Here is a 13,683-nt window from a genome sequence, read left to right as displayed (position 1 = left end):
TCTGGTCTCCAAATGGAGGCGTGGGTTCAAATCCCACTCCTGACAGTTCTATTTACTTCTGCCTCAAAATACAATAGAGAACAACTTTTCACCCTCCATTTCTCAGATAATTGTTGTAAGTGAGGATGGCAGAGTGGTCTAAGGCGCCAGACTCTAGTGTGACTTCTTCCCTAGTGAAGGTTCTGGTCTTCAAATAGAGGAGTAGGTTCAAATCCCACTCCTGACAGTAGACTTTACTTCTGCCTCAAAATACAATAGAGAACAACTTTTCGCTCTACATTCCTCAGATTATAGTTATAATTCAGGATGGTCGAGTGGTCTAAGGCACCGGACTCAAGTGTGATTCCTTCCCTAGAGAGAGTTCTGGTCTCCAAATGGAGGAGTAGGTTCAAATTCCACTCCTGACAGTAGACTTTACTTCTGCCTCAAAATACAATAGGAAGAAACATTTCACTCCCCATTTCTCAGTTTTTTATTGTAAGTCAGGATGGCCGAGCGGTCTAAGGCGCCAGACTCAAGTGTGACTGCTTCCCTAGTGAGGGTTCTGGTCTCCAAATGGAGGCGTGGGTTCAAATCCCACTCCTGACAGTTATCTTTACTTCTGCCTCAAAATACAATAGGAAGAAACATTTCACTCCCCATTCCTCAGGTTTTTTTATTGTAAGTCAGGATGGCCGATCGGTCTAAGGCGCCAGACTCAAGTATGACTCCTTCCCTAGTGAGGGTTCTGGTCTCCAAATGGAGGCGTGGGTTCAAATCCCACTCCTGACAGTTCTCTTTACTTCTGCCTCAAAATACAATAGAGAACAACTTTTCACCCTCCATTTCTCAGATAATCGTTGTAAGTGAGGATGGCAGAGTGGTCTAAGGCGCCAGACTCTAGTGTGACTTCTTCCCCAGTGAGGGTTCTGGTCTCCGAAAGGAGGCGTGGGTTCAAATCCCACTCCTAACAGTTATCTTTACTTCTGCCTCAAAATACAATAGAGAACAACTTTTCACTCTCCATTTCTCAGCTTGCTGTTGTAAGTCAGTATGGTCAAGCGGTCTAGGGTGCCAGTCTAAGTGTGAGTCCTTACCTAGTGAGGTTTCTGGTCTTCAAATAGAGGAGTGGGTTGAAATCCCACTTCTGACAGTTATCTTTACTTCTGCCTCAAAATACAATAGAGAACAACTTTTCACCCTCCATTTCTCAGCTTATAGCTGTAAGTAAGGATGGCAGAGTAGTCTAAGGCGCCAGACTCAAGTGTGACTTCTTCCCTAGTGAGGGTTCTGGTCTCCAAAAGGAGGCGTGGGTTCAAATCCCTCTCCTGACAGTTCTCTTTACTTCTGCCTCAAAATACAATTGAAAAAACATTTCACTCCCCATTTCTCAGTTTTTTATTGTAAGTCAGGATGGCGGAGTGGTCTAAGGCGCCAGACTCAAGTGTGACCCCTTCCCTAGTGAGGATTCTGGTCTCCAAATGGAGGCATGGGTTCAAATCCCACTCCTGACAGTTTTCTTTACTTCTGCCTCAAAATACAATAGAGAACAACTTTTCACCCTCCATTTCTCAGCTTATAGCTGTAAGTGAGGATGGCAGAGTGGTCTAAGGGGCCAGACTCAAGTGTGACTTCTTCCCCAGTGAGGGTTCTGGTCTCCAAAAGGAGGCGTGGGTTCAAATCCCTCTCCTGACAGTTCTCTTCACTTCTGCCTCAAAATACAATTGAAAAAACATTTCACTCCCCATTTCTCAGTTTTTTATTGTAAGTCAGTATGGCGGAGTGGTCTAAGGCGCCAGACTCAAGTGTGACTCCTTCCCTAGAGAGAGTTCTGGTCTCCAAATGGAGGAGTAGGTTCACATTCCACTCCTGACAGTAGACTTTACTTCTGCCTCAAAATACAATAGGAAGAAACATTTCACTCCCCATTTCTCAGTTTTTTATTGTAAGTCAGGATGGCCGAGCGGTCTAAGGTGCCAGACTCAAGTGTGACTCCTTCCATAGTGAGGGTTCTGGTTTCCAAATGGAGGCGTGGGTTCAAATCCCACTCCTGACAGTTATCTTTACTTCTACCTCAAAATACAATAGAGAACATTTACATTTACATTTACATTTTTGGCATTTAGCAGACGCCTTTATCCAAAGCGACTTACATTACAGTTACAGTATACAGTCTGAGCAACTGTTGGTTAAGGGCCTTGCTCAAGGGCCCAACAGCAGCAGCCTGGCAGTGGTGGGGCTTGAACCACCAACCTTTGGATTACTGGTCCTGTGCCTTAACCACTAGGCTATTGCTTGCCCTAGTGGTAGAGTAATAGAGAACAACTTTTCACTCTACATTCCTCAGATTATTGTCATAATTCAGGATGGTCGAGTGGTCTAAGGCACCGGACTCCCTAGTGAGGGTTCTGGTCTCCAAATGGAGGCATGGGTTCAAATCCCACTCCTGACAGTTATCTTTGCTTCTGCCTCAAAATACAATAGGAAGAAACATTTCACTCCCCATTTCTCAGATTTTTTATTGTAAGTCAGGATGGCCGAGCGGTCTAAGGCGCCAGACTCAAGTATGACTCCTTCCCTAGTGAGGGTTCTGGTCTCCAAATGGAGGCGTGGGTTCAAATCCCACTCCTGACAGTTGTCTTTACTTCTGCCTCAAAATACAATAGAGAACAACTTTTCACTCTCCATTTCTCAGCTTGCTGTTGTAAGTCAGTATGGTCAAGCGGTCTAAGGTGCCAGTCTAAGTGTGACTCCTTACCTAGTGAGGTTTCTGGTCTTCAAATAGAGGAGTGGGTTGAAATCCCACTTCTGACAGTTATCTTTACTTCTGCCTCAAAATACAATAGAGAACAACTTTTCACCCTCCATTTCTCAGCTTATAGCTGTAAGTGAGGATGGCAGAGTGGTCTAAGGCGCCAGACTCAAGTGTGACTTCTTCCCTAGTGAGGGTTCTGGTCTCCAAAAGTAGCCGTGGGTTCAAATCCCACTCCTAACAGTTATCTTTACTTCTGCCTCAAAATACAATTGAAAAAACATTTCACTCCCCATTTGTCAGCTTTTTGTTGTGAGTAATGGTGGCCGAGTGGTCTAAGGCACCAGACTCAAGTGTGACTCCTTCCCTAGTGAGGGTTCTGGTCTCCAAATGAAGATGTGGGTTCAAATCCCACAACTGACAGTTATCTTTACTTCTGCCTCAAAATACAATAGAGAAAAACTTTTCACTCTCCATTTCTCAGCTTGTTGGCCGAGCAGTCCAAGGCGCCAGACTCAAGTGTGACTTCTTCCCTAGTGAGGGTTCTGGTCTCCAAATGGAGGCGTGGGTTCAAATCCCACTCCTGACAGTTCTCTTTACTTCTGCCTCAAAATACAATAGAGAACAACTTTTCACCCTCCATTTCTCAGGTTATCATTGTAAGTGAGGATGGCAGAGTGGTCTAAGGTGCCAGACTTAAATGTGACTTCTTCCCTAGTCAGGGTTCTGGTCTCCAAGTGAAGATGTGGGTTCAAATCCCACAACTGAAGGTTGTCTTTACTTCTGCCTCAAAATACGATTGAAAAAACATTTTACTCCCCATTTCTCAGCTTTTTGTTGTGAGTGAGGGTGGCCGAGTGGTCTAAGGCGCCAGACTCAAGTTTGACACCCTACTTAGTGAGGTCTCTGGTCTCTGAGTTGAAGAACTCTCCATTTCTCATTTTATTTCTGTAAGTCAGGGTGACCGAGCGGTCTAAGGCGCCAGACACAAGTGTGACTCCTTACTTAGTGAGGTTTCTGGTCTCCAAATAGAGGAGTCGGTTGAAATCCCACTCCTGACAGTTATCTTTACTTCTGCCTCAAAATACAATAGAGAACAACTTTTCACCCTCCATTTCTCAGCTTGTTTTTCTAGGTCATGATGGCTGAGTGGTCTTGAAGTGTGATGGCTTTCCTAGTCAGAGTTGTGTTCTCCAAGTGAAAATGTGGGTTCAAATCCCAAAACTGACAGTTATCTTTACTTCTGCCTCAAAATACAATAGAGAACAACTTTTCACTCTCCATTTCTCAGCTTATTGGCCGAGCGGTCTAAGGCGCCTTTCACCAGTTTGACTCCTTCCCTACAATAGGAAGAAACATTTCACCCTTTATTTCTCATATTATTATTGTAAGTCAGGATGGCCAAGCAGTCTAAGGTGCCAGACTTAAGTGTGACTTCTTCACTAGTGAGGGTTCTGGTCTCCAAAAGGAGGCGTGGGTTCAAATCCCACTTCTGACAGTTATCTTTACTTCTGCCTCAAAATACAATAGAGAACAACTTTTCACTCCCCATTTCTCAGCTTTTTGTTGTGAGTAACGGTGACTGAGTGGTCTAAGGCACCAGACTCAAGTGTGATTCCTTACCTAGTGAGGGTTCTTGTCTCCAAACAAAGAAGTGGGTTCAAATCCCACTGCTGACAGTCATATTTATTTCTGCCTCAAAATACAATAGAAAAAAACATTTCACTCCCCATTTCTCAGCATATTGCTGTAAGTCAGGATGGTCGAGAGGTCTAAGGCACCAATTTCAAGTGTGAATCCTTCCCTATTGAGAGTTCTGGTCTACAAATGGTGGCATAGGTTCAAATCCCACTACTGATGGTTATGTTCACTTCTGCCTCAAAATACAATAGAGAACAACTTTTCACCCTCCATTTAATTGCTTATTGTTGTAAGGTGGGATGGCTAAGTGGTCTAAGGCTCAAGACTCAAGTGTGACTTCTCACCTAGTGAGAGTTCAGGTCTGCAAATGGAGTCGTGAGTAGGGCTGTCGCGGTGACAGAATTTCACCTTGCGATATTCAGCCTGTCTCGGTGTGTGGTTATATCGCATTTTTTTTTTTTGAAAATTACTTAATTTATCTGGATTTTAGAGCTATATAAACAAGCTTTATTGTTAGGCTATGATTCGGTATATTACTGCTTTATAATGACAAAGATGAGACAGCTTTAAGACCAATGAAATGCGTGTTTATTGTTAAATACAGAACAGAGCAGGGATGCGCGTCCTTTCTCTATTAAAAAAAGGTTTAAATAAGCTTCTAGCCTAGGCTAGATATACACTGTGAAACAAAAAAAAAGTGTTTAGGCTAAATATTTTAAATGCACATCTAATCAAAATATGGTAAAAAAAAATAGAATAAAGAATAAAGTCTGTAAGAGTTTAAACCTGCGTTATCATGCGCGCTAGACGAACCAACATGTTCACCTGATGTGTTTTAGAGAGGATCTAAGTGGGGTAGAGATGTTCCCCTCGGCACTAAAACCCTCTCTGATGGTGCTCGTTGCATTAATACACTGTAGATGTACTGTACCTGCATGCGACTTTAGAGATCAGAGAAAGTCTAGCCTGGTTATCGCGCCACTATTAACCATCTATTTAGTAGGTATAATTAATATAACAATATATACTACATTTCAAGTTATTATTAGTTTCAATACATTTTTATTCAACGAAAAAATGCATTTAAATAATTCCAGCAAGCCAGCAAGAGAGAATCTGCAGGCTGCAATGTCATATTAACCGTCATTAAGTGTTTTAGTTCACCAAGGCTGTTTAAATGTCGTCTAAATTACAAGTATTTATTGAGTGTGAACTCAATTTAATCATTAATAAACTTGCCTATAATTCCTGTTGCGATTGTTTACATTTTAAAACACAAAGCCTGACACTCAGCAGCAACGCATGAGAACAGGTTGCGGGAAAATGTCGCTCTTAGCTCATTTTCATTATGAATTTATTTAACATTTATTACGCACGAATGTAAGCGTATAAAACAAGATGGACCCTGCAACAATAAAAAAAAAGAGAAGAAAGAAAGAAAAAACGTGAATATCGCGGTGTTGCGGTTGCTTGGCATGCCCTGCGGTTGGCTGGTCTATACCGCGATATTTCAAAATTGCGGTTAGCGCGACAGCCCTAGTCGTGAGTTCAATTCCCTCTTTTGACAGTAGACTTTACTCCGGCCTCAAAATACAATAGGAAGAAACATTTCACCCTTTATTTCTCAGGCTATTATTGTAAGTCAGGTTTGCCGAGCGGTCTAAGGCACCAGACTCTAGTGTGACTCCTTCCCTAGTGAGGTTTCTGGTCTCCAAATGGAGGCGTGGGTTCAAATCCCACTTCTGACAGTTATCTTTACTTCTGCCTTAAAATACAATAGAGAACAACTTTTCACCCTCCATTTCTCAGCTTGGTGTTGTAAGGCAGGTTGGCCGAGCGGGCAAAGGTGCAAGACTCTGGTGTGAGTCCTTACCTAGTGTGGTTGCTGGTCTCTAACTAGAGGAGTGAGTTCAAATCCCACTCCAGGCAGTTATCTTTACTTCTGCCTCAAAATACAATAGAAAAAAACATTTCACTCCCCATTTCTCAGCTTATTGTTGTGAGTAAGGATGGCCGAGCGGTCTAAGGCACCAGACTCAAGTGTGATTCTTTCCCTAATGAGGTTTTGGGTCTGCAAATGGATGCGTGAGTTCAAATCCTTCTTTTGACAGTAGACTTTACTTCTGTCTCAAAATACACTGGGAAACAACATTTCACCCTCCATTTCTCAGTATATAGTAAAATATTACTATCCAACACTTGTGCCAGAAAGGCAAAGTGCTTGAAGGTGCCAGACCTACATTTCCAAGCCTTCTCAATGAGGATTCTTGTCTCCACAAGAAGGTGTGGGTTCAATTCCAACTAATTACTGTAAGTGTGTCAATAGTAGGGTAAGCAATTGTTGACTGCTGGGAAGTACTAGCTATAAAATCACCACTTTTCTAGAAAGACAAGATTTCCACAAGAAAGTGTTGGACAAGAAGACCTGGCTCACAATCAACATACCAAATGTTTTTAGTTTGGTTGAGGTCAGAGCTCTTTACAGACCATTGGAGTTTCTTTATGACCAGCTCTTGCTTTGGAGTTTGCTTTGTGCACAGAAGCACAGGTGTGGGTAAAGGAAAAAGTCTTAACCAAACTTGCCACAAAAGTTGGAAGCAATTTTTTCATGGCCAAAAATTAGGAGTGGTGTCCACATACTGTTTGTCATATAGTGTGTGCGTATCCTAACAACAGTTACCATAGGACAATTATTAATACATTCAGATTTTCAGCATCTAGCAGATGCTTTTATCCAAAGCGACTTACATTATACAGTCTTAACAATTGAGGGTTAAGGGCCTTGCTCAGAGACCCAACAGTGGCAACCTGGCAGTGTTGGGGTTTGAACCAGCAACCTTCTGCTTAGTCCAGTACCTTAACCGCTAGGCTACAAATGCCTAATTATTACAAATTTTTTAATGTACTGGTGCTGGTCATAAAATTAGAATATCATGAAAAAGTTGATTTATTTCAGTAATTCCATTCAAAAAGTGAAACTTGTATATTATATTCATTCATTACACACAGACTGATATATTTCAAATGTTTATTTCTTTTAATGTTGATGATTAGAACTGACAACTAATGAAAACCCCAAATTCAGTATCTCAGAAAATTAGAATATTACTTAAGACCAATACAAAAAAAGGATTTTTAGAAATGTTGGCCAACTGAAAAGTATGAACATGAAAAGTATGAGCATGTACAGCACTCAATACTTAGTTGGGGCTCCTTTTGCCTGGATTACTGCAGCAATGCAGCGTGGCATGGAGTCCATCAGTCTGTGGCACTGCTCAGGTGTTATGAGAGCCCAGGTTGCTCTGATAATGGCCTTCAGCTCTTCTGAATTGTTGGGTCTGGCGTATCGCATCTTCCTCTTCACAATACCCCATAGATTTTCTCTGGGGTTAAGGTCAGGCGAGTTTGCTGGCCAATTAAGAACAGGGATACCATGGTCCTTAAACCAGGTACTGGTAGCTTTGGCACTGTGTGCAGGTGCCAAGTCCTGTTGGAAAATTAAATCTGCATTTCCATAAAGTTGGTCAGCAGCAGGAAGTATGAAGTGCTCTAAGACCTCCTGGTAGACGGCTGCGTTGACCTTGGACCTCAGAAAACACAGTGGACCAACACCAGCAGATGACATGGCACTCCAAACCATCACTGACTGTGGAAACTTTACACTGGAACTCAAGCAACGTGGATTCTGTGCCTCTCTCCTCTCTTCCTCCAGACTCTGGGACCTTGATTTCCAAAGGTAATGCAAAATGTACTTTCATCAGAGAACATAACTTTGGACCACTCAGCAGTCCTTTTTGTCTTTAGCCCAGGCGAGACGCTTCTGACGCTGTCTCTTGTTCAAGAGTGGCTTTGAGTTAATTAGCTGATTAGAGTGTGGCACCAGGTATCTTCAATATTGTACCTTGTCACAATATTCTAATTTTCTGAGATACTGAATTTGGGGTTTTCATTAGTTGTCAGTTGTAATCATCAACATTAAAAGAAATAAACATTTGAAATATATCAGTCTGTGTGTAATGAATGAATATAATATACAAGTTTCATTTTTTGAATGGAATTACTGAAATAAATCAACTTTTTCATGATATTCTAATTTTATGACCAGCACCAGTATACGAAAAATGTGTGATAGTTTTGTTTTATTTGAGCAATACAAAAGGGTAGAAGAAAACTAATATACAGACATCCCAAGTCTTTCGGAAGTTCTGGGAGTCTCCCGCATATACATAGCGGCTCCCTGATGCCCGCAAGTCAGATAAAATCTCTGGAACGAGCGGCCAAGAGCGCACACACACACACACACACGCGCACACAGGCGACACAGACTTTTTCCCCCGATCGCGTATTAAATCTGTTATCTGATATACAATCTAGCGCACTGTGTAGGGAACATAAATCAATTGTCTAATATACTCTCTAGTGCACTATGTAGGGAACATAAATCCGTTATCTGATATACAATTTAGTGCACTATGTAGGGAACATAAATCTGTTATCTGATATACAATTTAGTGCACTATGTAGGGAACATAAATCCGTTATACAATTCAGTGCACTATGTAGGGAACATAATTAATTATGTAATACACTATCTAGTGCACTATGTAAGGAACACAAATCATCATCTAGTTATACTTTCTAGTGCACTATGTAGTGAACATGAATGCGTTATCTAATACACTATCTAGTGCACTAAGTAGGGAACATAAATCCGTGATCTGATATACAATCTAGTGCACTGTGTAGGGAACATGAATGCGTTATCTAATACACTATCTAGTGCACTAAGTAGGGAACATAAATCCGTGATCTTATATACAATCTAGTGCACTGTGTAGGGAACATAAACCAATTGTCTAATTCACTATCTAGTGCACTACGTAGGGAACATAAATCCGTTATCTGATATACAATTTAGTGCACTATGTAGGGAACCTAAATCTGTTAACTAATACGCTACCTAAAGCATTATGTAAGAAACATAAGTCTATTATCTAGTACACTATCTAGTGCACTAAGTAAGGAACATAAATTATTTTCTAATATACAATCTAGTGCACTATGTAGGGAACATAAATCTATTATCTTTCACACTATCTAGTGCACTATGTAGTACACAATAATGTGTTTGTGACGCCAACAGTTAGCTTAGTAGCTCAGTTAGCAGCTCCTAAAAGTTCTGTTATCACCCATATCCTTTGGTGTGTGCGAGAGGTTTTTTAAGCTTTTATTTTTTTTGGGCTTGGGGGGTCGAGGTCGAGGTCCGGGTCCGGGGGTACCTGCCTGAAATGAATTTTTGCCATTTGTTATGTCTGAATATATTTTTGCTTTCAACTTTACCACAGATGTTGGGGTAGGCATTTGTCGTTAAGGGGGCATGCATTGCCTTGGTGAACAGGGTCGCCTTGCCCTAAGTCGCCTCTCTCCATATTTATTATTATACTATTATTTTATCAGACTATTATTCTTACTCTTAGTCGTCATAATATTTTAGAGTTCATAATATTAACGTTCATACGATATTTGATGATTGTAGCATCGTTGTCATGTGCGTCTGTGCGTCATTTCTGAGCGGCTTGTGCTCCTTGGACATAGCGTATCTCTCTCTCTCTCTCTCTCTCTCTCTCTCTCTCTCTCTCCCCCCCTCTCTCTCTCTCTCGCTGCCATTCGCTAAGTCCATTCGAACAGGACGCGGTGGCGAGCGTGCAGCTGAGCGCGCTCCCGTTTCGGTTCTGTATCTGGCCGCGTTCGGCAACCACCATGTCGAGCCTGTTGGAGAACCCTCTGCAGGCAGTGCTCTACCTGAAAGAGCTGACCACCATCGTGCAGAACCAGCAGGGTCTGATTCAGACCCAGCGGCGGCGCATCGACACGCTGGAAGGCAGGTTAAAAGACCTGGCAGGGGAAAACCGAAGGCTGCTTGACGCTACACACTGGCACCCGACTCGGCCCCGTGTGCCTCCGCGCACATCCTCCGCTGTGGTCAGCAGAGACAGGACTCCCCCTCCTCAAACCGAGCGTCATGCACCACAGGACATGCAGCTGGTGCCCGCTGTGCCCACTAGTGCCAACACGGAGGATGCACACGAAGATTCGCGCTGTCGGTCTCTTGTACCACAGAGGTCCACCACTATATGTCGGTCTGGTCCGAGGCACTCAGAGTAAGTCATTCGAATCACTGTTAATCTTGCTATTATATATTCATGGTGCGATTTTTTATTTTAACACTAAATTATGTATTGTTGACGCCGTGGAATTAGGATTACATAACATTACTGAGCGCACATTGCACGTCCAAGTACCATTCTAAATCCAAACTGTGTATGTTTGAATATTTAGACCATCTAATGTAAGATTAATGTAGGTACCTAACATCATAAAAAAGGTATTGTGCTCCTAAAGTACAGGCTCCAGAAGGAAAATTGAACTGGCTTCTATTTTTAAGTTTACTTTGGATTTTTTTTTATTTTTATAGGTCACATTGGTGACATCTACTTAAATGCATTTACTATATCCTAAATGAATACAATCAAATAATCAACCTTAAAATATAAGAAAGATTAGTCATGCCCAGATCAAATTCAAAGAATCTAACATTTTAACATATAAGATTAACTGAAATATTTTATGTTGTGAATGCATGTAATCACTGACTGCACTCCTTAATATAATACCTAAAATATCATAAATCGTACCACCTTCATGCTTTTGAAATTATACATAAACTGTTGGCATGGTAACTGCAGGGATGTTATATGCAATTAAAAGTAGTATTAGCCAATACTAAGACACTCAAATCAGATTGCAAAAGAAGTGTAGTGTGGGTGTCGCACAACTCCCTGGGCCAAGTTCTGGGCCACTCCTCGCCTTTGTTTAATGTCTGTGTGGAGTTTGGAATATTCTACTAATTTCAATGTAGATTTTTCTGTGTACTTCAATTTCCTCACAGCATTGGCATCCTTAGGTGTGAATGTGTCGAGTATAGTGGTCAGTATTTTTATGTTTCAGACCCACCACAAACAAGACTAGGTTAAACCAGTAACTCAGGATGAATAAATTCAATTTTCTGTTTGTGGTGAAAAAATGTGAAGTCTTTAAAACTTTAGATGTTCTTTTCAGCACTGTATATAGTTATACATATAGCAGTAGCAATACCGAATAGTGATCTAAGATACTTAATAATAAGAGACTTCCACTCTGCGCCTGAGCTGCAAAGATTTGATGCTATTAGAGTCTTTAGGACAGGTCTATTTTTCCATGTTCATGATCTGTGGCAGACATTATACAGCAGGTAGTTCTAAGCACTCAAGCTAATTGGTTGGAAAAACTCGAACAGCTTTTTATTATCACTCCACTGACAACCAGTTGCTAAGTAATTTTAGACCCTATTAGCAGTTTGACTATTAGAAAACTGAATAACAGATTTGACATTATACCTTTGAAAAGTGTCAGATAAAAAAAAAACATAACTTTCATAGAGTTTCATAATTACAAGTCTTTATGCTTTATTTAATGATAATCAACTTAACATAGCAAACCTGGCGCTAATGTAGAAAAGCAAGATAAACATAAACGTGAACAGCACTAGTTCAGCATTCAGATTAAACAAAGTAACTTTTTCTAACAACATTAGTGTATTAATGTGATGAGTTGTACCTTTATACTAGAGCATGATGCAAAATATATGCAATATGATTCACATACACAGAGTTTAACATGCAGTCAGACTAAGTTTAGCTGTTTATGATTTAAATTGTTTAAATACTTTAAAAAAAAGTTTTTATGTTAGAACTGCAGTGCATTCTACATATAGTTATGTTACCAGAACTGGTGCATGCTCAATAAGGGTGGGTGAGGGTGAGTCACAAATCAGCAGTCTGAACTCTCACTCTTTACTGCTCATGTTTGTTACAGATCTCTTGCCCTGCTATTAAGTCAATAATTCCATGAGGTGTTAAAATATTTTTATTTAAATTAATTTACATGACATTTTTAACTGACAGCATTAGACTTTTTTGTTGGTTTAGCTAACCATTTACCATAATAGAAGTAACGTTATTCAATAATACACATTCCCTATGATAAAAGACCTAAATTATTTGCAATTCTGCACTGAGAAATGTTCTTTTTAACTGCATCACAATTAAAGTTGATTTCCTTTTTAAATGAGTATACATCAATTGTATTTTATATTAATGACAGCATATCAAACAATATATCTTATTCATGGACAAGAAGATCAAACAAGAAAAGAGGAAGAATTTAAAATTCCAGTGTTTCCCCTGATCAAATTTGATGCCTGCAACAAACTTGAAAAAGATGGGACAGAGGCATGTTTACCATATGCTCTTCTGCGGTAATGGTACTCATCATGCCTTGGAAACTGATTCACTCCATCATCATGACATGTTGGCTTTTGCACCACTCGCTAATTACAGTCTGTATGGTCCTTTTCGTCTTTCATCTCAGACATTAAAAAGTATGGGTTTTTTTCCTAAAACAAGTTGAAATGTGTGTATGGGCAAAGAAGATCTTTTCACTATCAGTCTATCTGAGATGAGTTCTGGCCCAGAGAACCCTGCAGCATTTCTGCCTAGGATAGATGTATGGCTTTCTCTTTGTGTAATAAGAGTATTAGGTTGCATTTTTGATGCAGCAGTGAACTGTTTAAAGTGACAAGAGTTTTCTGAAGTACTCCTGAGTCCAAGTGGCTATATTTATCACAGTAGCATAAAGGTTTCTAATGCAATGCCATCTAAGACCTCGAGTTATGCACATTCAGCAGCGGTTTTTAGCCTAGCCATACACAGAGATTTCTGAATTATTAAAAATAAACTAAATTATTTGTAATCTTGCACTGAGAAGTGTTCTTTTTGTTACCAATTCACCTGCTTATTGTGGAATGTTTCAAAATGGTGCGATTGAATATTTTAAACACTTTTTGTCCCAACCTTTGTCCCTCCATAATTGGGGGTTGTAGTTGATCTGGGCATTGGGGTGATACAGTTGGTGTCTTGGATGCTTCTGTCCTGGACCTTTTAATTTTTGGTATAGCTGGCACCAGGCATGATATTTTGAGCAATGCAACTTTATTCAAGTGACAGGTACAGATGATGATTATCTCATGTTCTGCTGGGATGAAGCTTCCAAAAAGGAATGTTATATCTAATTTGTGCAGAATGTTTCCGGTGCAATTGTATAACAGTGTGGTGACAACATCATTTGGATCATAGTGCTTTTAATTGGCTTTTTGAGTCTGTGAACAGCGGAACTGCACTGTGAAGATCTGTGTAAATAAACTGTCTACAAAA

At 40.5% G+C, this 13,683-nt stretch overlaps 1 protein-coding gene and 6 non-coding genes across 7 annotated transcripts in view; all 7 read left to right on the top strand.

Annotated features, from left to right (window-relative positions):
- The first annotated feature begins 481 nt into the window (after positions 1-481).
- On the top strand, positions 482-588 carry trnal-caa (transfer RNA leucine (anticodon CAA)). Its single transcript has 2 exons — positions 482-519; positions 543-588. It is a non-coding gene; the product is annotated as a tRNA-Leu (tRNA).
- A 76-nt stretch (positions 589-664) lies between these two features.
- On the top strand, positions 665-771 carry trnal-caa (transfer RNA leucine (anticodon CAA)). Its single transcript has 2 exons — positions 665-702; positions 726-771. It is a non-coding gene; the product is annotated as a tRNA-Leu (tRNA).
- Positions 772-1,386: 615 nt separating this feature from the next.
- On the top strand, positions 1,387-1,493 carry trnal-caa (transfer RNA leucine (anticodon CAA)). Its single transcript has 2 exons — positions 1,387-1,424; positions 1,448-1,493. It is a non-coding gene; the product is annotated as a tRNA-Leu (tRNA).
- Positions 1,494-1,928: 435 nt separating this feature from the next.
- trnal-caa (transfer RNA leucine (anticodon CAA)) lies at positions 1,929-2,035 on the top strand. Its single transcript has 2 exons — positions 1,929-1,966; positions 1,990-2,035. It is a non-coding gene; the product is annotated as a tRNA-Leu (tRNA).
- Positions 2,036-2,506: 471 nt separating this feature from the next.
- Positions 2,507-2,613, top strand: trnal-caa (transfer RNA leucine (anticodon CAA)). Its single transcript has 2 exons — positions 2,507-2,544; positions 2,568-2,613. It is a non-coding gene; the product is annotated as a tRNA-Leu (tRNA).
- A 1,509-nt stretch (positions 2,614-4,122) lies between these two features.
- On the top strand, positions 4,123-4,229 carry trnal-uaa (transfer RNA leucine (anticodon UAA)). Its single transcript has 2 exons — positions 4,123-4,160; positions 4,184-4,229. It is a non-coding gene; the product is annotated as a tRNA-Leu (tRNA).
- Positions 4,230-10,132: 5,903 nt separating this feature from the next.
- Positions 10,133-13,683, top strand: part of iqsec3b (IQ motif and Sec7 domain ArfGEF 3b) — a 37,899-nt gene continuing 34,348 nt past the window's right edge. The window contains exon 1 of the mRNA XM_063004503.1: positions 10,133-10,533. Within this exon, the coding sequence (XP_062860573.1) occupies positions 10,133-10,533 (401 nt within the window). The remainder of the gene's footprint in view (positions 10,534-13,683) is intronic.

The sequence above is a fragment of the Trichomycterus rosablanca genome, chromosome 11 (genome assembly GCF_030014385.1).
Source record: "Trichomycterus rosablanca isolate fTriRos1 chromosome 11, fTriRos1.hap1, whole genome shotgun sequence".
NCBI classification, from domain to species: Eukaryota; Metazoa; Chordata; class Actinopteri; order Siluriformes; family Trichomycteridae; genus Trichomycterus; species Trichomycterus rosablanca.
Note: the sequence above shows the minus strand (reverse complement) of the source record. Positions and strands in the feature narration are given on the sequence as shown.